Source organism: Zootoca vivipara, chromosome 11, assembly GCF_963506605.1.
Source record: "Zootoca vivipara chromosome 11, rZooViv1.1, whole genome shotgun sequence".
In the NCBI taxonomy this organism is placed as follows: domain Eukaryota; kingdom Metazoa; phylum Chordata; class Lepidosauria; order Squamata; family Lacertidae; genus Zootoca; species Zootoca vivipara.
The window spans coordinates 3,722,910-3,746,242 of NC_083286.1; the positions used below are offsets into that span (position 1 = coordinate 3,722,910).

The 23,333-nt window shown below is 44.6% G+C and overlaps 1 protein-coding gene across 3 annotated transcripts in view; it reads right to left on the reverse strand.

Annotated features, from left to right (window-relative positions):
• Positions 1-531: 531 nt before the first annotated feature.
• Positions 532-23,333, reverse strand: part of TRPM6 (transient receptor potential cation channel subfamily M member 6) — a 103,658-nt gene continuing 80,856 nt past the window's right edge. For 2 of the 3 annotated variants that reach the window (XM_035099595.2, XM_035099597.2), the window contains 6 exons: positions 23,015-23,301; positions 21,867-21,949; positions 17,268-17,473; positions 13,496-13,547; positions 3,723-3,829; positions 532-2,531 (listed from right to left, as the gene is read on the reverse strand). In XM_035099595.2, the coding sequence (XP_034955486.2) occupies positions 2,395-2,531; positions 3,723-3,829; positions 13,496-13,547; positions 17,268-17,473; positions 21,867-21,949; positions 23,015-23,301 (872 nt within the window). In that variant the 3' untranslated portion in view covers positions 532-2,394. The remainder of the gene's footprint in view (positions 2,532-3,722; positions 3,830-13,495; positions 13,548-17,267; positions 17,474-21,866; positions 21,950-23,014; positions 23,302-23,333) is intronic. The other variant, XM_035099594.2, reaches the window with a different exon arrangement.

The window sequence follows — 23,333 nt, forward strand, 5'->3', positions numbered from 1 at the left end:
CTTCTCTCATACTACAACAAAATATTCCTAGATAATGTGCCTAATGTTTCTGTTGCTCTAAGGATCCTTCTGACACTTCTAGGGTCAGTGGCAAGTGGTGAACAGAGTTTCTCTAAGCTCAAACTGATAAAGAGAGACTTGACAACTATAACAGTTGAACATGCCCAGGCATCAGCACTTGACCTGAAGGAATTGATGACAAAATTTGCAAAGGGAAACACACACAAAGTGAGATTTTGATGTGCCTGAAATTGAAAATTTTAAGAGACTTCAGTTTTAACATCACATTTTAAGAGACTTAAGTTTTAAAATGATTTGTGTGCTAAAAGCAGGGGTGTTCTCTAGTTTTTCAAATTCAGCAGTGTCCTGTGCAAGGCCAAAATTAAGTCCCCACTCCCAGTGGCGGAGCTACATGTTCCGACACTGGGAGTGGAGAACAGGTGGGGGCGTGGTTAGCGTGCGTCCCGGGAGGGGGTGGCCATCATGGCACCCCACCTGGGATGCACCTGGGGCGACCGCTCCCCACCCCCACCCCCCTTCGTCCGCCAGTGCCCACTCCTGCCTCCAGCCTTCCATTCTCCTCAATTCACTATGTCATAGTTGCAATGCCCTGCAGCGCCCCCTAGACTTGGCACCCAGTGAGTTGGAACTGATTGCATTGCCCTAAATCCACCTCTGCCAAAATATTTTCTTCTGGATTTGAGGAAGATAATCAAAAATTGTTGCAATTTAAAATAAATTTAGCACTTTCAAGTTTTGTGCTTTTCATTTTTTCTACAATTTTTAAAAATTGATGTTAGCGCAAAAATATATTTTGGGGTGCAAATAGCCTTTCCTGGGGCACAATGTAGCACTGGTTCTCTACTACTATTATACCCAATGAGAAACTGCATTGGCTGGCCCTGCTCTTAGGCAGACGCAGGTTTGTCTCAGGAGTCAGAAACTGGGGGCCACCAGCCCTGGGACATCTAAGTTAGCCTACTGCCCACCGATAATGTGTAGGATGTTGTCTCCTCATCAGGACTGAAGCAAGATTCAACTGCATATCTTATTGTCTTTGCCTCAATGCGTGGATTGTGGGTGATTAAACTCTGTTTCAGAGTACTGATACATCTTAAATTGTGAGGTGTGGAAGCATTCTACAAAAAGCAGCTGCGATGCGGAACCCTAAGATAATAAATCTCTAAGATAGTAAATCTCTCCTATGAGATTTACTTCCTGTTTTGCTACCAGGTTTGTGATTATCCTCATTCTTCCTTTAAAGTTAAGTGCAATTTGTATTGTGAAGAATATAGAGAAATTGGCTCGTATTCTGCAACACAATATTACTGCTTCCACATTTGATAGTGACCAGATTTTTTTTCTAGAAGTGCCAGTATTGCATATGAGAGAGAGAGAGAGAGAGAGAGAGAGAGAGAGAGAGAGAGAGAGAGAGAGAGATGGCGGTACTGCATCCTTTCCAGCTCAGCTTTTCATTTCCAGCTCCCTTATTCATTCTGTGCCATTCAAGTGAAGTGTTTGTGTCCTTATACAGTCATACCTTGGTTTAAGTACGCCTCGGTTTGATCCACTTTCCATTACTTTCAATGGGAAAGTTCGCTTCAGGTTAAGTTCGCTTCAGGTTAAGTACAGACTTCTGGAACCAATTGTGTTTGTAAACGGAGGTACCACTGTAAAATGTTGGAGGAAGAAAGTGCCTGGTAAGCATGGCACTGCTTGAGAAATATTCAGAGGAAGGAGATCAGACCATTGGCAGACGAGGTCATCCTCACAGGGGATAGCATAGAAAGTAGAGGAGGAATTCCTGACCATGGGAATTTCTGGTGGGAAATGTAAGATATTAAGAGATCTTCCCTCAAAGATATCCATAGTTTTGTGACTACTTATTTACAGTACTCAAGCAGAAGGTAGTGCTCACAAAATTTGTGCAGTAGAAGTTAGACAGCTAGGGGGGACCTGCATGGCTTTTGGGATTTGCTTTGTTTCCACCAGAAATAAAAGTTCTCAGTTGGGGGGGAGAGAGATCAAGCAATTCCCAAATCTCTTCAACTCATTTTCTCATCATTCTCCTCCAAACTGTTATTATCAGCAACATTTCTAAAACATAAATAAATTGAATACGGTAAATCTCAACAATTTCATTGACTTTAATGGATAATTTTGGCACAATCTATAAGCAGAGTGCCCTGAAGTCAGTATCTAAAGAAGTTCCATTTTCAATAGGATATTTGTTCACACACTGGAATGCATGTAAATGGCTTTCATTTCCTTGGCATATAAATGTATGGACAATGGGCATATCTGAGCACCTATTGTTTGTCCCTCAAGGCAAATTCAATAATGGGCATCATTCAGATGCTCAAAAGGCAAGGCCCGGCCTGCCAATCCCTTACATCACAATCGAGTGCAATATTCCAAAGGCTCATCATTGCTATTGTTAAGTGCCTCATCTCCTGCTGCTGCCATTGCTTCAGTTTCAGCTTCAAAAGCTGGATTGAACCTCCCAGGTGTGTAGTCGTTCCTTTTCAGATCTGTGGAGAAAACAGTGAAAACTCTGATCATAATTCCTTAGCATATACAAAGTGTTAAATCGATCCATTACATGGTAGAGGACAGAAAAGAAACCACACTTACTGTATTTTTCACTCCATAAGACACACTTTTTTCCTCCTAAAAAGTAAGGGGAAGTGTCTGTGCATCTTATGGAGTGAATGTGTGGGCCCTGGAGCCGAATTGCCCAGGGGCTAAAGGCAGATCGTGCTTTTTTGAAATTTTTTTTAGAAAGAGCTAAAGGCTAACAAGAGGGAAAGAGGGGTGTTGAAAAGAAGCTGCTTGGCAGCTGATTGCAAGAGATCAGGGAGGGAGATCAGGGAGCTAGCTCCCTTCCCGGCCCCTCCCCTTGCCCAGGCCTCCATTGCTGACTGTTCTGCAGAGGCAGGCTGTTTGTTTCCCCAGCAACATATGACTGGCTGATTGGATTATCTGGTTGAGTAGATTATCAGAAGCTGCAGAACTGTGAGTTGAACAGGATTTTTTCCCTTAGCAAAGTAAACTCAACAACTTTGAGCTGATCCTTTAAAAAATGGGGCTTTTCCTCTTTGCAAACGAAGCTGCACAACTGTGAGCTGATCCCCCCCAAAACAGGGCTTTACCCCTTTCCTCCTCTGAAAACTAAGTGCGTCTTATGGTCAGGTGCGTCTTATGGAGCAAAAAAATACAGTGCTATGTTGTTGTCTCTCCCAAGTCCCACTAAACAAGTCCTGGTTTCAAAGAAGTGAAAGGGAAGCGAATCACTCAGCAAACATAACACTTTTCCTGCGTTTAAACCTTCTGTGCCTTCTGCTGTGTACCTGAGCTCCTCATCAGGAATGGGCTTTGTTGTGAACTCCTGATACGCCCAAGAAACAGACTAAGAGGTAGAGGATTCAGAAGGGCAATAGAGATGAGTGGAGAGTTGGGCTGACCAAGTTGTGGGTAGCAAAGTAATGGGGTAATGACTGATGGACCAGCTTAAGAAAAAAATATTGTAAAATCCTTATGAACAGAAGATTTATAAGACACCCCATGGTATCTGTTCAAGAAGTATTTGACATTTGTTTGCATCATTTAAAAAAAAAAGTGGTTGTGCTGTGTTTATTGCAATTTCACCATGCTTTGGCCCCACCACTCATTGCTTCATGGTGCCTGGAGCTAGCAAAATGCAGAGCTTTTCTATTGCTTACCTGGAAGTCTGAGTTTCTTGCAACAAGAGTTGCAGCAATGCTTTTTAATGAAGTTTTGTATTGCTTCTTCTCCAAGGTTTGCTGGTCCAAATACCATCCCTCTAGATCTGGAAGAGACAACAGTACAAATGAATTGTTAGCCTATGTTTTTATCTATTTCCCAAAATACTGCAAAGCAAAGCAGTGGTATGATAGCAGTTTGTTTAAATTAATTAGTTGCGAAATGAGAGGCTCGACTCCCCAGATGTTGCTAGATTGCAACTTCAGGCACCCCTAGTATTAGCTATGCTGGATGGGGAGATGGGAATTGGAGTCCAGCAACATCTGGGGGGTCACAGGTTCCCCACCCTGATACAGATATATAATGGCTGCTTGCCCAGTTACAGGTTGCTGCCCATTGTGGCTGGCTCAGATCTCCCAGGTTGGCTGCTTTTATTGGCAGGCTTCCCCACCAACTAACTAGGGGCGGAGGAAGGGAGTGCGGTGGGGGCAGGTCGCCTTGGGTATCATCACCGAGGGGGATGACAAAATGCCGGGCAGCACTCACTGCGGGGCCTGCAGCGCACCTGAGCCACACGTCTCTCCTGGGAGTGAAGCAGTGGCTTGGGCACCTGCAGGCTCCGCACTGCCCCAAACAGTCCACTTGCTGCCTCCCCCCCCCAGCTGTAGGGTGGCTGAGTGGGAGGAGGCAGGCAGACTCCTCGGAGGCCCCGTGGAGCGTCCTGCCCTGGCTGGCCCCACACCAGTGGGGGGCCAGCCCTGTCCCTAGGCGCAGGGCACGCACACCGCCCCAGGCACCCTATCGGCTTGCTCCGCCGCTGTTGGTGGCATTGGGCTTAGTCATGTCCAACTAAGCAGTTCCTTATTCTGCTCTTATTGCAGAATGTGGGGGCTTTCCTTCCAAGGCAACCACAGCAAAGCACACACAACTTTAGTTGGGAAATAAGCACCACCTAACACCAGCCACGTTTGAAACAAGATTGGGATCCCACATTTTATAAGAGAAGGAATACCCATGAGCATGTTCAGAAAAAGCCTCTGTAGAAGACTGATAAATCTACAAACAAATATTATGAGTCCATAGCACACAAAGATCAGCAAATCTCAAAAGACTCATCTACCTGGGGACCAACACAGTGACTGTAGCAAGAATTGATATTTGGGTGACCAGGAAAGCAACCAATCGGCTGGGAAACCTCTGATTCAAAGATTCCCCCTCATCATGAATTTACAAAGTGGCCCTAACTTAAGCAATAAATTATTTCACAGTACCAGACGTCTCCACACATCTGCCAGACTATAAAATACTGGCCTGTCCCCATAGTTTTTATAAAGCTTTTCATTTTTAGAAAAGGGATACTGGACTAGTCAGAGCCACCAGTACTACTGAATAAAGTTGCTGTAATTCAAAGTGTGTTCAAACCCAATGGAAACAACTAAATATTTGTTTATTTGTGTATTTTATTCCAAATCTAGCTTGCTCATTCCTTTGGAACCGGCAGCTGGGGTGTTTATTTCCAAATTTTGTATCCAATCTTTGCCAAATGTTCCAAATGACCAGTACCCTGGATGTTAGGACGCCGACAAGTCAGTGTGCTGAAGAGCAGCAGTCAGGGCCAGATGCAGCCGAGGTACGCAATCCAGGTCAAAGCCAGCAGTCAGGGTCAGATAAAGCCAAAGTACACAGTCCAGGTCAGTCAGGAAGCCGAGGTCAGGGGAGCCAGGAGTCAAAATGCCGAAATCAGGAAGCCGGGAACAGGGTTAGTCAGGAGTCAGAATACAGGAATACACACACTATGAGTGTTTCAACTTATGCCTTCAAACGCGGCAGTTGCAGACACTGATTGACTCTTATCTTGCCTTCTCTTAAGTATCTGACTCACTCCCACGCTTTCTACGAGCTGCAGCTGTTTCTAATTGCATCTTTCATTTTTTTGCTCGGTGTTGTAGAGCTGTGAATGGGGTGGGTGAGGGGGCTGGCTGGTCCCCTCCCTGACTGGGGCCTGCTTCTGACTCAACTTCTCCCTCTTCCTCTTCCTCTTCTGAGGCGTGCCTCCACCAGTCTTCCTCACATTCCTCTGTGGGTGCCACTTCGTCAGGGGGGCTGTGCCACCACTCTTCCCCCTCATCTGTCTCAACCCTGACACTGGAGTTATGATTTGTGTTGTTCTGAGCGTTCAAAGCAAGCTGCATTCTAACTGCCTCAGAACTCCAAGGGGCAGTTGCTACCGTGCTCAGACCAGCTTCACTCTTCTCAGGTCTTTTCTTAGGCCAGACACACGAAGAGAAAGTCCTGGGAAAAGTCCTTGCGTACCAGAGACTGGTTGAAGAACTGATCTCATGCAGGTGCATATATGCAGCACTCCTCAGTTCCCCACCAACATAGCAGTGTTTTCCCAGATAAGAACAAATTGACTTTATGATTGCAGGTATAGCAGAATTTTCCATTCCTACATCTCAAGGTGGGAAATGCAGAATTTGCCCTAGAATGATGGCATTGTTTTAGCTGCACATCACTATTTGCTCAAACTTTAGGAGATGTCCATATGATACTGCGTCTAAGTATCTAACGGTTATCTTTTGTCTTTGTTTTTCTCCAGTGTGCCTTCAATTGCCAGCCTTTCCAGTATCAAAGCTAAAGTTCCACCCCAGGCACATTATGGCTCCTTCCCGGTATGGCTGTTGTGTAGGGTATCCTGTTTTCAACTGGGATGCCAATGCGGTGACCGATTTTTGTATGGCCTTTGCGCTTTATAACATCTTCAAGCCTGGAAAACATGATGATTTGGAGCAATTGTGGACTTGGCAGCAGGTACATTTGTACTTATTTCCATTTCGTGGAATCTGCATTCTATATTAACAAACAAAGGAATTCAGCTTCCTGAGGTTTTGGGAATGCCTCCCATTCCAACAGAAATATGTGTTGGTATTTCTATCTATGTGGGGTTTATAGCTGCAGCTTCACAGCTCTTAAGTGGAACGCTGGTTCTGGGTGAAAAATACTTCTGGAAAATGAGTGAAACAAACACTTCCAAGGTAAATTTTGTAAGAAAGTGTTACAGACCCTGAAAGCCCAAAGCTGAGGGGGAAGTGCAGGCAGTACTACTCTTCTGTGACACTTGAGTGTGAAGAAAAACCCACTATTTGGCGGAGATATCAAAGTCATATTAAAACGGAAACCATACCAGGAATGTGGCTAAGGAATGGTTCCAGTCCTGTAACTGGCTTTTTAAAAATGGTAGCATGGAACGTTGCATATATTTATTATCAAATTTGTTGGTTTTTATCTTTTCTTACGCATATTCTGTTTGATTTTTTTCTTTTTAACTGAATGCTTCTGTATCCCACCCTGGGATGCTTACAACATAGGGTTAACTATAAATAGGGATAATAAATGAAAAGTATAAAACTGTTATATTTAGATATTTATTTTATGCTATATCTCTTTTAGCAATAAAAAGAATGCTATCTCATTACACACTTATGCTGGAGTGTTTCGCTGCAGACTCTACTGTCTATAGTGCTTTTTGAATTTTCTGCATTTCAGAAACACTGCAAATCACAAAATGTTCTGTACATGCTTGCTGTGTGTGTGTTTGCAGTCTTTTTTACAGAGAATACTGGCCAAGCCTTTGAGTGCCTGCGTGCTGCTCCCAGCCCTGGCCAGCAAGAACAATGATCCAGGACACTCTGTTTCAGTGGTTCAGAGAGACCTAGGCCACAGAATAAAAAATTAAAAAGGATGGAACACAAAACAAAATAGCGCCACACACTAAAGAAGTGAGACGTAATTAAATATGACGAAATATCTGTGAACAAAAAAGAACCATGTCTTTTACCAAATCACATCTCTCATTTGCTTAAGTTTGCAGCTCTAAGCTGAGAGTGGATATCACATTTTGGTCTGCTGCAGGTAGAAACAAGTTGAGAGAAGAATCAAATACCAAAAAAATTAAGAAGGGACTAAATCTGAGGCCCACTTTGAGCTTGTGCACCAGGCCAAATGCCCCCTGTAACCCCTTCCCCCCAACTGGCCCCGCTTACAGGATTACTTCAAAAACTCCTGCTGCTTCTGAACACCAAACATGACAGCGGAATGGGCCCTAAGGTACAAATGCTGTGCTATTTTTCTAGAAAACATGGTGCTGGAGCTCACCCTGAATGCCTTCCTTGTTCTCTTATAATGGCAACAGTGCCAACCTGAGAGGTGCCGGAACTGAGATCCAGCGAGTTCCGGCTGGAAAAAAAAGCCCTGTACAAACTATAATTTTGAACGGATCTGTGATTTTCTTAAGAGTCCTGTAAACATTTCAGTTTTTAGGCATCCAGAAGGTTGGGTTCCATTTTCTGCCAAATTGTACCAGGTCTTATTTTATTGCTGCCATAAATACAGTTCTGCTCTTTACAGCTTTCCCACAGTGATTTACAGCTAGGAATGACTTTGACAGAAGACCACAGGTATTTAGGAACAGATTTCCCTGTACAACACAGCAAAACTGTTATCTATACAGATGGTGCTCTCTGTGTCTATTATCCATACTGTAAAACAATAATAATACATTAAACGTTTGTAAAAGTCAACAGTTTCATAACAAAACCCTGGATGGAGTAATCTTTGACCTGTGTATCCAGCCTAGGCCACTACTTTCCTGATAACTCCTGGTGTCATTGTTCTCCATCTTGACCAACTTGCTCACTTCATCCTTTGGTTTCTCAAAATTTGTTCTGGAGTAAGTTATAATGATTACCTGTCAGTGTCACCTGGTCCCTATGCAAGGGCAGAGGAAGGGGGTGCAGTGGAGTGGGTCGCCCCGGATGTCACCACTGAGGGGGTGACAAAATGCCAGGCGGCACTTACTGCAGGGGCTGCAGCTCACCCAAGCCCCTCGCGTCTCTATTACTAACAGAGTGCTGAAGGAATTTCAGTTGTTGTTCAAACAACCCACTATTCCTCCTTCCTCCCAAATAAATTCTCTTTTTATATGGGGGTTGCTAGTATATAGAGTACAATTCCAGCTTTCCAAAGAACATGGCTCTGTATCCTTAAAAACTCCAGGCAAATTTTACAGGAACAATCTTGTGCCCTCAGTAAGGTTTCCCTCTCAACTCAGGTTCACCTCTGCAGCTGTTTGCCTCAGCACTTTAGCTACTTCGGGGCACTCTTTCCCTCCACTTGCTTCCTCTGTGCGTGACTTTGAGATACAAACTATCCACCTGCTACTCAGGCTTAGTTTTATCTCCCCTCTTCAGTCACCACCCTTTTGAGTTTAGATACGTTGCTGGAATAAGGAGGAACATCCAATTTGACACAACATAGATGAAAGCTTTATTTAACTGGAGAACATGTTTCTTTATGGTTTCATTTGTTTAAACTCTTAGTTCATAGTATTCAATTATTCCATAAAACTAGTGCATTAGATTAATCATAGTATCCAACCAAACCTCCCACTTTCCCACTATATCTCTCTCACTCCCTCGTCCCTCTTCTTCCCTCTCAACTGTCATTAACCGCCGTTCCCTCCTTATAGAATGTCCCTAACTCCGCCCCCATAATCATGTGCTGTCACTCAAGGTAGGAGATGGATTAACCCTTTTTCTTACAGGTGGGAACCAAAATATTTCCTACTAGGGTAAGTTCGTCACAGGGGTGCAGTGGGGTGGGTCGCCCCCGGTGTCACCACTGAGGGGGTGACAAAATGCCTGGCGGCACTTACTGCGGGGGCTGCAGCGCACCCAAGCCACGTGTCTCTCCTGGGAGTGATGTGGTGGCTTGGGCATCTGCAGGCTCCGCGCTGCCCAAACGCTCCATCCGCCGCCTCCCCCCAGCTGTAGGGTGGCTGAGTGGGAGAAGGCAGGCAGGCAGACTCCTCGCAGGCCCCGCGGAACGTCCTACCCTGGCTGGCCCTGCCCCAGGCAACCAATTGGCTTGCTCCGCAGCTGCATCTAACCATTTGAATCCTGGATCAATCCAGCCAAGGTGAGTGGCTCTGCAATGTACCTTCTTTCTGTTTCATAGGTGCCCACTCTACAGGGATGAGGCATCTTCAGCCCCCCAGTGTCTGTTGGGATAGGGCTGAGCAATGGAGGGACAAAGGAGGCTGAGCCCTTCCTTGCCTGCCCTCTCCCTCCCTCCTGTTTTTGCCTGCTGTCCTCTGCCACCTTGGGAGATGCCGTGCAGCCTGGCTGGAGGTTGTCCTGCCGTGCAGTGTGGAGAAATGCCATATGGCCTGGCACAGCCTGGCTGGAGGCTGCCCTGGGCCATGTAGCATCAAGATACACCAAACCAGCACTTGGGAGGTCTGTGACAGTTGTGCAACATCACAATGCGCATGACATCACATATGCACGTCGCATGTGTGACATCACAATGCACAACAGCCCACCCCCAATGTTGAATGAAACTCAGGGCCTCTGTTCTGCTTCATTGAGAAATAGCAGTTCTCCAACAAAATTTAGAAAATTCAGTAGTGTGACAACCTAGCAGTTACTCAGTACTTTTATGGAAAAAAACCTCGGATTAAGCATACAGTGGTACCTCGGGTTAATAACTTAATTCATTCTGGAGGTCCGTTCTTAACCTGAAACTGTTCTTAACCTGAGGTACCACTTTAGCTAATGGGGCCTCCCGCTGCCGCCGCGCCACCACTGCATGATTTCTGTTCTCATCCTGAAGCAAAGTTCTTAACCTGAGGTACTATTTCTGGGTTAGCGGAGTTTGTAACCTGAAGTGTCTGTAACCTGAAGTGTCTGTAACCCAAGATACCACTGCATTACATAGAAAATGTACATTACATGCACACGTTAGTTTCTGATTACATATTTCTTGTTTGTTTCCTGACCTAGGTCTCCGAAACTGTGCCCCATGTCGGGGGAGGCAGGCGGGAGGTGGCAACGGGAGAAGCTCTTCCCCCGCCGCCGCCTCTCGCAGCGCAAAGCCGGCATGCTTCCTGCCATCTCCCTGCCTGCTTCCCTGAGCTGAAGGAAGCAGGCAGGGAGACAGCAACAGCCCGCAGCTTCTTGCCATCTCCCTGCCTGCTTCCCCGAGCTGCCGCCAAGCCAGTCCGCAGCGGGGGCTTTTCGCCGTTTGCCTTCCCCCCAGGGCCATACTTCGGCTCGGGGACTGGCTTGGCGGCCGTGGTGGCTTTTCGTCGTTTGCCTCCCCCTTAGCTCGGGCTTAGCTTTCGCAGCCCCCACACTGCCGCACTTCGGCTCTGTCCCCGGAGCCTAAGTGCGGTGGTGTGGGGGCATTTTGCCGCCTGCCTTCCCCAAGCCAAGGGGAAGGCAGGCGGCAAAAAGCCCTGGCAATTTCTCGCTACACGGTAGACTTTGCAGAGGTTCATTTTTCTATGGCCGCGCTTCGCAAGACGAAGCGGCAGCCATAGAAAACCTCGTCGTCTTACGAGGCAACCTCTGATCGCAAAATCCATTCGTCTAGCGAGAAATTCGTCTTACAGGGCATTCGTTAAGCGAGGCACCACTGTATTTAGAAAAGGGAAGACTACAGATGAATTGCACTGTATTTAAAAATGCTCTCCCAGGATAAACAAAGTGTATCATCTGTTTGATTTAGCTACACACAAACTGGACAGACATTTCTTAGGTAAGTAAACCACTGGCGACGGAAGATTTCAGATCATTGCCAGAATGCAGTGATAGCGATTCTATGCAACATCCAGAATTAAAACAACCACAATAAAAAACACAGGGCAATACATTGCATTTACAGTATTTGCATCCTCACCTAATATATTTCTGCAATTTGACACCTAGGATCAATGCTCATTAAAAAGCAGTATTACTTACCCACCATTATTCTTGAGAATGTAATTAACCCTCTGGATCTCATATAAAAGGATGTACAAAAAATGCTGCCCATAGTAAGTGCATTTTATTTCTATATGTTAAAACAGTAAAGGGGGAAAGCAAATTCTCCCTCGCCTTCTCCTCATATAAGCACTGTCTTCAGAGACAGAGAAATTTGCAAACAAGCAAAATAGGACAAAGAGGAACAAGGTATTTAAGGTTGAAATCTTTTATAAAATATATTTTGTTAATATAGGGATATGCAAACTTTTGAATTCTCTGACCAAAGATTTGGGCACAACCTAGAGAGTCCTTTTGCAACTAGAACCTTTCCCTGGATCAAGTATTGTGGGACAATTCCCAGACTGATTGTAAACTTTCAGAGACACCATGCATTAAAGAAACTAGCATCTCAGACTGAATTTTTACAAGCAGTGGGGATTGACATGATTACTCCTCTCCATAGATTTACTTAAGTGTAATTACCCAAATGCTTTTCTTAACTGATGTTTGGGCAATCACTTCAACCCTTATATGGAAAATTACTACCAGGAAAGAAAAGAAGGGTGGGTGGAGCAGAGAGTATAGGAGGTGTTATGTACTAAGCTTGGATCCTAGAACAATAGGCAAGTAGGATCCTAGAATGCAACAACTGATTGGCTTGCAGGAGAAGACCAATCAGGCTCCAGGAAGAAGTTAATCAGCCTATTAGGCTGGTAGGATCGTAGAACACAACAACTGATTGGCCTGCAGGAGAAGACCAATCAGGCTCCGGGAGGGAAGCAGAATCATCCAATCAGACAGGACTCAGTGACTAAATAATGTAAATAAAAGCCTGATGTTGGGGGGGCATGTGATTCACTGTTTTACAAGCTGCAATAAAGAGCATGAAGTCACCACAGGACTCCAAGTATATTTCACTGGCGACAAGGATGGAATCCTGCTGACCTGTCCACCGTGCACCACACACAGCCACCACAGGCAACACAGCATTGCACCGCACATCCAGGCTTCAGCTCCAGGACCCAGAATGGTGACAGACAACAGCTTCATGCTGTTCAGCCCAGCCTGTAGAATACCTAAGCACAGAACTTGGAGCAAAGCCACTATTTTTTTCAATCAGGGATAGTATCATACAGAGACGGCCTTGAGAATGTACAGAGAGCCCTTCCTTTGCAGCTGAATAACCCATGGCATCCTGCACACCAAATGACAGAAGACATGGCTTCCAAGGATATTTAAACATGAATATATTTTCTTTGCAAAACTAAGCGCTGGTTGTTTCTATGTCCTTATGTCAGCCTAGTCAGTCACACAAGTAGATTTCCAAAACACCAGTGGCATTGCGTCCTTCACTGGCACCTTGGGGGGGGGGTGCGTACACACATGCCCCAGGCAGGACCAGGGGCTGGGCACAGAGAGTAAAGAAAACCTGCTGTGCCAGCCCAACCCTCGCTGCCGCTACTGGGCAGGGGCGGGACACTGAGGGTTCACAGGGCTGTGCCGTGCCCCCTGCCCCCCACACCGGGGGAAGCCCAGCCAGCCAATGCAGCCCTTGGCTAGCAAGTCTAGCTGACGTTTCTTAGTCAGCCTGAGGCAAGATTGTCCCATTTTTGTCAGTCTGGAAATAATTTGGGGCAATAACCTGGAGTTACTCAACAAATAATTCCTTTAAACCAGTGTCATGGAAACTCCGATTAGACACCATTTCATTCTTGGAACTATACTCAGTTTCAAGAGTTTTGGGGGCCTGTTTTTACAAGCCTAGGTGAAACTGAGTATATAGGTGAAACTGAGTATAGTTACAAGCCTGACCCATGCAATGATAGCAATGATAGCAAAAACACAAACCGTGCCCCTGTCAGCAGTGTGACAAATATGCATATGCGCATCACAGCTAATATGGAATATTAATTGAATCACATGAAAGATGTCACATTTGGTATGATAAAGTGACGCTAGATACTCACTGCTTGTCTTCAGGTTTAATAACGGATGGGTCTGTAAGATTCTCTCCAACCCCTGTAGAAGTCAAATTTGCCAAGTATATTAGAAGGAAAATGTATTTTTAAAAATCCTTTCTGAAACTGGAGCCTGTGCAATCATTTTACAGCTATCTAATCTTCCACTTTATAGGGCAGAAACTGAAAAAACAACATTACAACAAATGTTGCATGCTCATTTCATTTTTGAAGCTATTTTTAAAATCTTTTTTTTTTCAATTTTAATGCACCACCACCACCTCAACAACATCAATCTAAAGTGTTTTGTAGATCCAAATAGACACCTGAAATATATGTGAGCAAGAACTATATATCAATGTCAGGAAAAATTGAGTTCAAGAAATGCGTCCCTTTGGTGTGCATTGAGACTTCGGTGACACTGAAAGAAATAGACCAGTCTCTATAGAGACAGAGGTGGAATCTACACACATATAAAAACCTTTTTGAATTTTTTTTAAAGCGTTTTTTAAAACTACACTGAATTTTCTATAAGGCTCACCATCGCCGTCTAGTGTCAAATTGTACATTACACTTAAAACACATTTCAAAACATTTTATTTGCAGTTGTCTAGCTGAGTGCAGAGCTGCACATGTGCGCTTGGATCTCCATGCGCAGACCGCAGCTATTAGATCGGGGTGGGGGATCTTGTGTGCTCAAACTTTGCCATCCTGGATCAAAATAATTGCATTTTGTGTACAGTATATTACCGGTAAGTGCTGTATCTGGTTCCTTACAAACCCATTTGTGCATATGAATATTTTGCAGCTGTGTTGTTATATATATGAATATTAATATCAATATCAATATATACACATATCTATAGAATCTCCTGTACAAGACTAGGCTTATCTAAGAAGCCACTGACAAACATTTTTCACAGGGACTACTTCACAATTTGCCTAAATTCCAACCTTCCTAGATTGTGATGGCATAAATTGAAATTGGGTGTAGGTAAAATTGAGGAGAGGTGCAGAAGTGAAATCCCCACTTAATGGCTGACATTTGTGTTCAGTGGTGCTTCTCTTGCTGAGATTCAGATTTTCCAAGAATTCAATGGCACAGCTCATAGCTGCATGGTGCTCTGTGCATTGTATTGTGGTTCCCATTCTGTGGAACTTCCTTCTACTTGAGATCAGAGAGTTCCTATCGCTGTTGAATGTCTGATGCTTACTGAATACTTCTTCCTTCTCCTCCAGCAGGCTTTTTAGTTGAATTCTGATATTATAGTTGAAGTGTAGGTAGGTTCCCACAAGGCAAGACACAGTGATAACAGCAAGAACCTTTCTTGAACTACGTAACTGGGAAACAGGGGCAAAGCAACTGCTTATATACATTCCTGAAAGCCTAGGCCACTCCCACTCCCAACATGATTGGCTGTCTAAACTTCCAAGCTACGAATCATGACTCAGAGTTCAAGGGCCAATGGCAGAGGCCCAAATCCTGAAATGTTCTGTGATTGGACATCATGTATTGAATGAGAACACAGGAGCTCAGAATCCTTAGTCCAGACTCAAGCTCAGGCAAACACAGACCACCTAACAATAGTTTTAACTCATTTTTACTATTATTGTGTTGGGTCCCCTGTACCCTTCTTAGAGATTGCTAGGAACAATGGCAGATCTTGGGGTCCCAAATTTCAGCAGTGTCCTGTGCAATGCCAAAATTTGGCACCCCTCCACCTCTCGCACTCTGTTGTAAATCCTAGTTGTGGCATCCCCAGCAGTGCCCCCCAGCACCCAGTGCAGGCGAACGGGTCGTGCTCCCCTAAATCCGCCTCTGCTGGGGTTAAGCAGTCTGCAATTCTTTGAAATGAATATATTAATCTTAAATTCATTACCCACCTTCACCAGCCAGTCCCAGAGCAGGTTACAATATGTAATACTACAGAGCCATGCAGAAAACCACTGCAACAGTCATTCTGTACCCCATGCCCACTGACCAAGGCAGCAGCAATTTTTACTCTCTGAATAGCACATTAATTGCTTATTATGCTTTAAGGAGCATGCAAATATATTGTGCTATGGACAAAGGGATGCTTGGAGCACCCTGGCCTGAATATGAATTTTAAGAATATCACGATATTGAAATCCAAACCTTTTCTGAAAGCTGAACTGAATATGTCAGAGTTTGTTGTTGACTTTTATTGATATGCACAAACTTCCCCACAAGTCTTCCATGGCTCTGTGCAAAGACCTTCACATGCACTTAAGCTTTCAAAAGAAGCCACCCACACGGCAGTTTTAAATCACTTGACTCTTAAATTTTGAATGTGAAGATAACAATAAATGAGGTTAGGGGACTGGAAGGTTTATTTTGTTTGAAAAATGTGTCTCAGTGTAATTCAGGCCTTTTGCACACTGTAAATAAATTAAACCTTTATCTTTCAGTACACATTTCCTTTGACACAATAACAGACAATTATATTGCTACTGCTTTATAGGTGGCTGTTCATCTTTTCAAAACTGTCTAATATTTCCCTTAAAACACACTAGTCCCAATCCAGCGCCTGTATGTGTGAAAGATTTGTTTTCCATGTGAAGCTGCTGTTTGAGCCTGTGGTGTGGGGTGGACCCTTCTGTTTTATGTAGGGCCCATTTTGTGCCTATTTGCTAAACCCCCCCCCTGCTTCTTGTCCCAATGCTTCTTCCATCTGAGGGTTGAACCCAGTGTCACTCATAGAATAGACCTATGTAGGTCCATCAACTTCAACAGGTTTACTCTGAGCAGAGAGGGACAGAAGAGAGCGTCTTCATGGGCGTGAATGTGCTCACTCTTTCTGTAGCTGCAACTTATCTGTCCTTTTGGAAGTGTTGTTTTCCTACATGGGCAGTGATGCATTGGGCAGGTGAGCCTAGCACAGCTCAGACCACATTTACTGAAACATTTGTGTTGTATAACCCTGCGAATTTTTAAAAGAACAATTGCAGAAGTTAGCAGAGCACAACTGCACATTTCCCTAAAAGAAAGATAGCACTGAGAGGTTATCACTTAAAGGGGCTACATATCTCTTTAATGCTACTCTGCCCCTACCAGCCCTTCATCCATCTCCATGTGGCCTCCATAGCTGCCAAGTCTCCCGTATTCCCCGGGAAATCCCCGTTTTTCCAGCTGTTCCTAGCTGGAAAAAAATGGATTTTTTTGTTTTTTCCTGGTTTATTCTGGCGCGGCAGCCATTTTGGAACTGGGCGGAACATGCTCAGAAGCGACTTTTGATGCTGCTCTGCCCAGTTCCAAAATGGCTGCAGTGCGACTTCTGGTGCGGCGGCCATTTTGGAACTGGGCAAAGCAGCATCAAAAGTCACTTCTGAGCATGCTCCGCCCAGTTCCAAAATGGCGACAGCGCTACTTCCGGTCTGCTACTTCCGCCCGGTCCCTTATTTCTCCGACAGCAACTTGGCAGGTATGGTGGCCTCTGGAAATCTTGTTCTGCCCTTCAGCAGACAGAGGAAGAGGATGACAACCAAATCAGTTTTCAAGCAGTGTAGGAGGCACAAGAGTTCCATGATCACTTCCTGTGAGAGAGTTCTTTAAAGAGACCAAGCCATCTAAATGATGAGGTGGAATCCAAGGGGAGTCAGTAAGAAAACTGAGTTGGGCACCAAACTACCTGTCATAATTTCAATGAAAAGAAACTGACAGCTTACAGCTGTCTCTAGTCCTTGTTTTCATGTATGTTGTACGTAAGGGTTGAATGGCCTCCCTCAGTTTTAGAGCAGTGTATTTTGGGTTCTCACTTACCTTGCAAATCTAATATAAGGAGCTCTCCTCGAGTATACTCATAAGTCCAGTGAGAAAAAGCCAGCATCATTTCTTCCAGCAAATTGCTAGGTGTGATCTCGTCCCCATTGTTGTTATTGTACTTGCGGAATTCTCCAGTCATGTACTTTTCTATGGTAAGCCACTGGTTGGCTGAATGGCAATATATTAAGAAGACTTCCAGGAACCTGAAAGAAGGATATTGTCAGTCAGGAAGTCATCTGAGGGGTGAACATCTTCCCATGAGCCACACCACTATTGCCAAATATGAGGGGGTGGGCAGATTTAGCAGAGCAGGAGCCCAGGGAGAGGAGTCGGGGGGGGGACTGCTGTTGCAAAAGCCGGCCTCATTCTGCACAATGAACAGCTTAGTAGCTCAGTCAGTAGAGCAAGAGGCTCTTAATCTCAGGGTTGTGGGTTTGAGCCCCACGTTGGGCAAAAGTTTCCTGCACTGCATGGGGGTTGGACTAGATGACCCCCGTGGTCCCTTCCAACTCTACCGTTCTGAGATTCTGTGAATGTTACCCAGGATGCTGCTCCCACCTGAAACCTTCGCTCATTTCAGAATTCTTAAGAACAAAAAACAGCACCTATGTATTACTTATATAAACTTATTAATAATGCAGCTCAGTGGCGAAGCTGCATGCTCCGCTACCGGGGGCGGAGAGCAGGTGTGGGCATGGCTGGCGCCCCCGGGGGCATGACACGCATCCCGGGGGTGTGACGCGCCACCCACAGGGGCATGGTGTGTGTCCTGGGAGCGTGGTACGCCACCCACGGGCACATGGCACACATTCTGGGGGCGTGGCATGCTGTTTGTGGGGACATGGCACCCGGCACGCGGGTGGGCCACCACGATGGCACCCTACCGGAATAATGGTGCCGGGGGCAGTCCGCTCCCTCCGCTCTCCCATTCCTCCACCAGTATATATATGTCTACTCAGAACTAAGTCCCACAGAGTTCAATGGGACTTACCTGGCAAGAATACACCTGGCAGAAAAAGTGTCACCTGCAGAGAGATACATTCTAGAACACACCATGTGCTAATCTGGTGGGCATGTTTCACAGTATCCTCATACTTGCGGGGGGCAGGGAGTGTTTGAGCCATCAAATCTGTTATTTAGCCAAAAAGAGCAGCAAAAGTTCTTTTGCTGCACTTGGTGAAAACAAAAAATAATTTGCATATCTGGCAAATGCCAAAGTACAGTCACTACCTGTAACTTTGCCTCAGAACAGAGGGTCACCTCATCTTGTTTTCTGGAGCTTCAGATGGGTTTCCCATTGGCTTAAAGTGGGAAATGAACTAACACCTATATACCTTTTTTTTGCAGAATTGGGTTTAATCCTAGAAGCCCTCCCAAGACTCTGAAGTGGTGGCAAAGTCTCAGAGCTTTCCTGCTTTGCCATGAACCTCTAGTCTAGGCAGTCCTAATATCTCTGGGGTGGAGATTCTTGCCTCAGAATCACGCCTCATCCAAGGCAAATGCACAGCCCTACTATTTAACAAAAAAACAATACATTTCTATAAATAACATTTTCTTTTAAGTCAAAAGGGAACACATTTGTCTTTAAACTCCTGTGTACAACTAAGTTCCTTTTAATTCCCTTGAGTCATGAAAACACTCCTGTCTATGGCAAGATGCTTTACATCAAGCTTAAGGTAAAGAGACCCCTGACCATTAGGTCCAGTCGTGACCGACTCTAGGGTTGCGCACTCATCTCACATTATTGGCCGAGGGAGCCGGCATACAGCTTCCAGGTCATGTGGCCAGCATGACAAAGCCACTTCTGGTGAACCAGAGCAGCACATGGAAACACCGTTTACCTTCCCGCTGTAGCGGTTCCTATTTATCTACTTGCATTTTGACGTGCTTTCGAACTGCTAGGTTGGCAGGAGCTGGGACCGAGCAACGGGAGCTCACCCCGTCACAGGGATTTGAACCGCCGACCTTCTGATCAGCAAGCCCTAGGCTCAGTGGTTTAGAACACAGCGCCACCTGGGTCCCACATCAAGCTTATAAAAAACTATAACAAAAAGCCAATCACAGCCTGAACAAAAGTATCTATTTCTGTAGCAGAGCCATCCGATGAGATAGAAAATAGCAACTTTAACTGGTCTAGTTGCAGTCCTCCAAACAAGTGTGGTCAAAGTCCTTAAAAATCAGATAGGCTTATCCCTTCTAATAAAAACCAGGTTAAAAACTCTTCTGAAATGGAACACTGTTTTTCACTTTGATAAAGCGTTCAGATTTTTTTATGAGGAAAAGGCCAATATTACTCTTGATACTCTATAAAATTGCTTGTAAAACAAATTGTAAAATTTTATTGTAAGTATTCAGAACCAAGTTATGAGATCTCTCATCAAATAAGTACGGCTAGATGGATAAATCTGAAATTGAGCTGCACAGGTGGGTGTTTAAGTATATTACCTCTACCCGGTACAGAAAATTAAAACATAAACTCAAATGGATTTTCTTTTTCTGCTACAGCTTTGAAACTGAGCTGAGAGCTATGAAAGGCTAAATAGTTGAGATGAGTCTGGCCTTAGCCAGGCCACCGCCTGAATCCAGAGGTGCCACTTTCTTTCAGAAGCCTTCCCTAGTTCTTCACCAGCTGTCAGCTGGTCAAATCCAAACTCTTCTTCAGCCACCTCCACATAATGAATGACTGTTTTGGGCTAGCTGTCCAAAGTTTACTTCTCTTCAAACTGTGCTCTGATCCATCAGTGGCCTGGCCTGGCCTCTATATTTTATTTCATGGCAGAACGAGTTCTGAGCTCTGATACACTGATGAATGAATGCGTGCTAGTGAGGGGGTGTGTGTGTGCTTCCATTTACACTGAAGCCATCCCACATTTAATCACAAGCAATTTTATTTATTTACTTATGGGACAAGGGACTCTTCCTTCCTTTTCTTTTATTAGCAAGGTGCTGGCTTCTAAGGACAAATTACACGATTGTGCAGAGCATAAAGCTAGTCTCTTACCCTGGTACTTCAGGGTTGAAGCTGACAATTGTATTGATTCTTCTGAAATAAACCAGTGACACGGCACCCCAAAGGTTCTGGTGGTCACCCTCCACAACACATTTCACAAGGACCTTTTCATGAACACAGAGCAATTGTCACCCAAAGGTCATTGATCAAGAGTTGTCTGACCACCAGCCAAGTTAAAAGTGCAGATACAACTGGGGTGTGTCAGTAATCCCAAAAGCTGGATTAGTACATTTCATGCAAAATGATAGGGTGAAAAAATGTTTTGCAGGATCACAAGGAAGCTTCTAACTGGACTTTTAAAATATAAAATTCAAGTTTGTAAATAGATTTTGTGGGGTATTCACAAGGTGTGAGACCTGTTATCACCAGAGCTTTTTCATGACAGAACTTACTGATCTGGAGTCCCAGTAGTCATTATGTGCTGGCACCCAAGGAAGATGTGTGTGTGTGTGTGTGTGTGTGTGTGCGTGCGTGCGTGCGCCAAACCCCCCAACACACACACTGATTATGAGAAAAACTGGGGTATTTTTTCACTCTCTGTGCTCCTTTCTCACACAAAATAGACAGAACAGGTTCTGGTCTATCCATAGAGGTGCTGAGTTCTAATAACTTTAAGTTTTGCAGGGTTCCTTTCACCCCAATGAGCTTAGGTCAATGCCTCTATTTCTTTGTGTTCCTCATTCAACCCAAAAGGAGTAGAATTGACCACACAACTTAAGAGGAAAAGTACTGACTGATCACTCAGTTAAGGAGTGGAGAGTCTGAAACAACCATACATCTCATCACACTTGAGGACAACCTGGAACATGGAATTGCAGAAGATTATCCCAAAGGTTTTGTGGAATTTTCCGTGCTGTTGGAGTGCATTTGACCCTACCTGTCAGTGGAGGGTTAAAGAAGCACAACTCAGCTGCAAATACTGCCATCATAAAATTGTGAAAATATCTGTTAAACAACTTTGACAAAAGTCCATATCAGGGGTCACCAAACTAAGGCCTGGGGGCCGGATGCGGCCCAATCGCCTTCTAAATTCGGCCCACAGATGGTCTGGGAATCAGCATTTTACATGAGTAGAATGTGTCCTTTTATGTAAAATGCATCTCTGGGTTATTTGTGGGGGCTGTCTGGTGTTTTTACATGAGTAGAATATGTCCTTTTATTTAAAATGCATCTCTGGGTTATTTGTGGGGCATAGGAATTCATTCAAAAAAAAATTCAAACTATAGTCCGGCCCCCCACAAGGTCTGAGGGACAGTGGACCGGCCCCCTGCTGAAAAAGTTTGCTGACCCCTGGTCCATATTCTATTTTAATGCTGCTGTTGCTGTTATTTTGTTAGCCACCTTAAGTGCTATTTTATGGTGGAATGGTGTGGCAAAACTTTATGTTACCTTGATAAATAATTCATTAAAATAAATATCGGTTTGCTTGTCTAATACTTGTCTTAGTTTTGAACCAGGATTTTGCCTGCCTGGTAATACTGACTTTCGTCATTGACTGATTCATTATCTCTTTAAGCAAGGCATCTTATACAGAATCTAGATAGCTTTCACCTCTTCCATGTTATGCCTGAAAACAGCTTCCCTACCTTGGGGTGTAAGGAATGGTATGTGGCTTCACTTGATTGAAGGTGTATATCAACTTCTGAGCAGCTCTTTGCTGCTGTATTTCCTAGGAAAAACAACAATGCCTTGCATTTAGTGTTTTTCAACAACAACAAAAATAGTACTACAGCTACAACAGTTCTTACAACAGCTCTTGAAATAAGACAGCTAGTATTATCATCATCCCCATTATTTCCGATTTACACTTTGGGGCAAGATTCTGCAGCTTGCAGGCCACCCCAGTAAGTCTTTTTATGGCTGAAGAAAGAGTAGCACTGGGGGCTTCCAGCTGAGAGATCATACTCCTAACCACTACCTGTGGCTTAGATGGAGAAAACAAACGTCAGTTATTATCTGTTTAATGCTAAGGATGCCTGACCTTGTTTTGTTTTCTAGCATCAATCAAAGATACAAAGCACCCTATTGTCTGACCTCTTCAGTTGCTACAGCAGATATTAAAACATCCTTGGGGTGCCTTCTATGCAGCGCCCCCCTCAAACACTGCAGGCAGCTTGCAAATTAGGTTTCATTGACTTTTATAGTTACATTGTCATTTTTGGTCTGTCCCAGCCTAGTGTGTCCAATATATTTTATGTGCAATGTTTGGATATAATTTCAACAAAAGGGGACAGAAATGGTGACGTTTCCCATTTATGCCACCAGGATCCTCCCAGGTAGTCAGGCATTCAACTTCAGGAAGGACTTCTGTTAAATAATTCCTCACAGGGGTTCAACGACATAGCTGCCAAGTCTCCCGTTTTCCCCAGGAAATCCCCGTTTTTCCAGCTGTTCCTAGCTGAAAAAATTGATTTTTTTGTTTTTCCCCGGTTTATTCTGGCGCGACGGCCATTTTGGAACTGGGCAGAGCATGCTCAAAAGCGACTTTTGATGCTGCTCTGCCCAGTTCCAAAATGGCTGCAGTGCGACTTCTGGCGCGGCAGCCATTTTGGAACTGGGCAAAGCAGCATCAAAAGTCACTTCTGAGCATGCTCCGCCCAGTTCCAAAATGGCAGCAGCGCTACTTCTGGTCTGCTATTTCCGGCCCGGTCCCTTATTTCTCTGACAGCAACTTGGCAGGTATGTTCAACAATCACATGGAGTCAGTACAGATTTCTAGCCAGGTCATACGCACTCTGAGGCAGAGATTGAGCACGGTGCCATCATGGAAGATTTTTTGCCATGACTGAACTACTTCGGGGAGGAAAGATTTCACAATGAAGACTTGACCCAACTTCAGCACTTCATTCTCAGACCATGTGCAAATGACCTTCATGGCCCTCCTGAGGCCTCCACCCATTTCCTCCCGAGACAACACTTGAATCATGGCCGCCATCCCATGCTGTGACCAGGAGGACATGCTTTTATCAAGATTCAGTGGGGAACTCTCTTCCAGCCTATAGACAGTCACTTCTTCTCCAGCTAAGACAAAATAAATGGGAAATATTATCTGG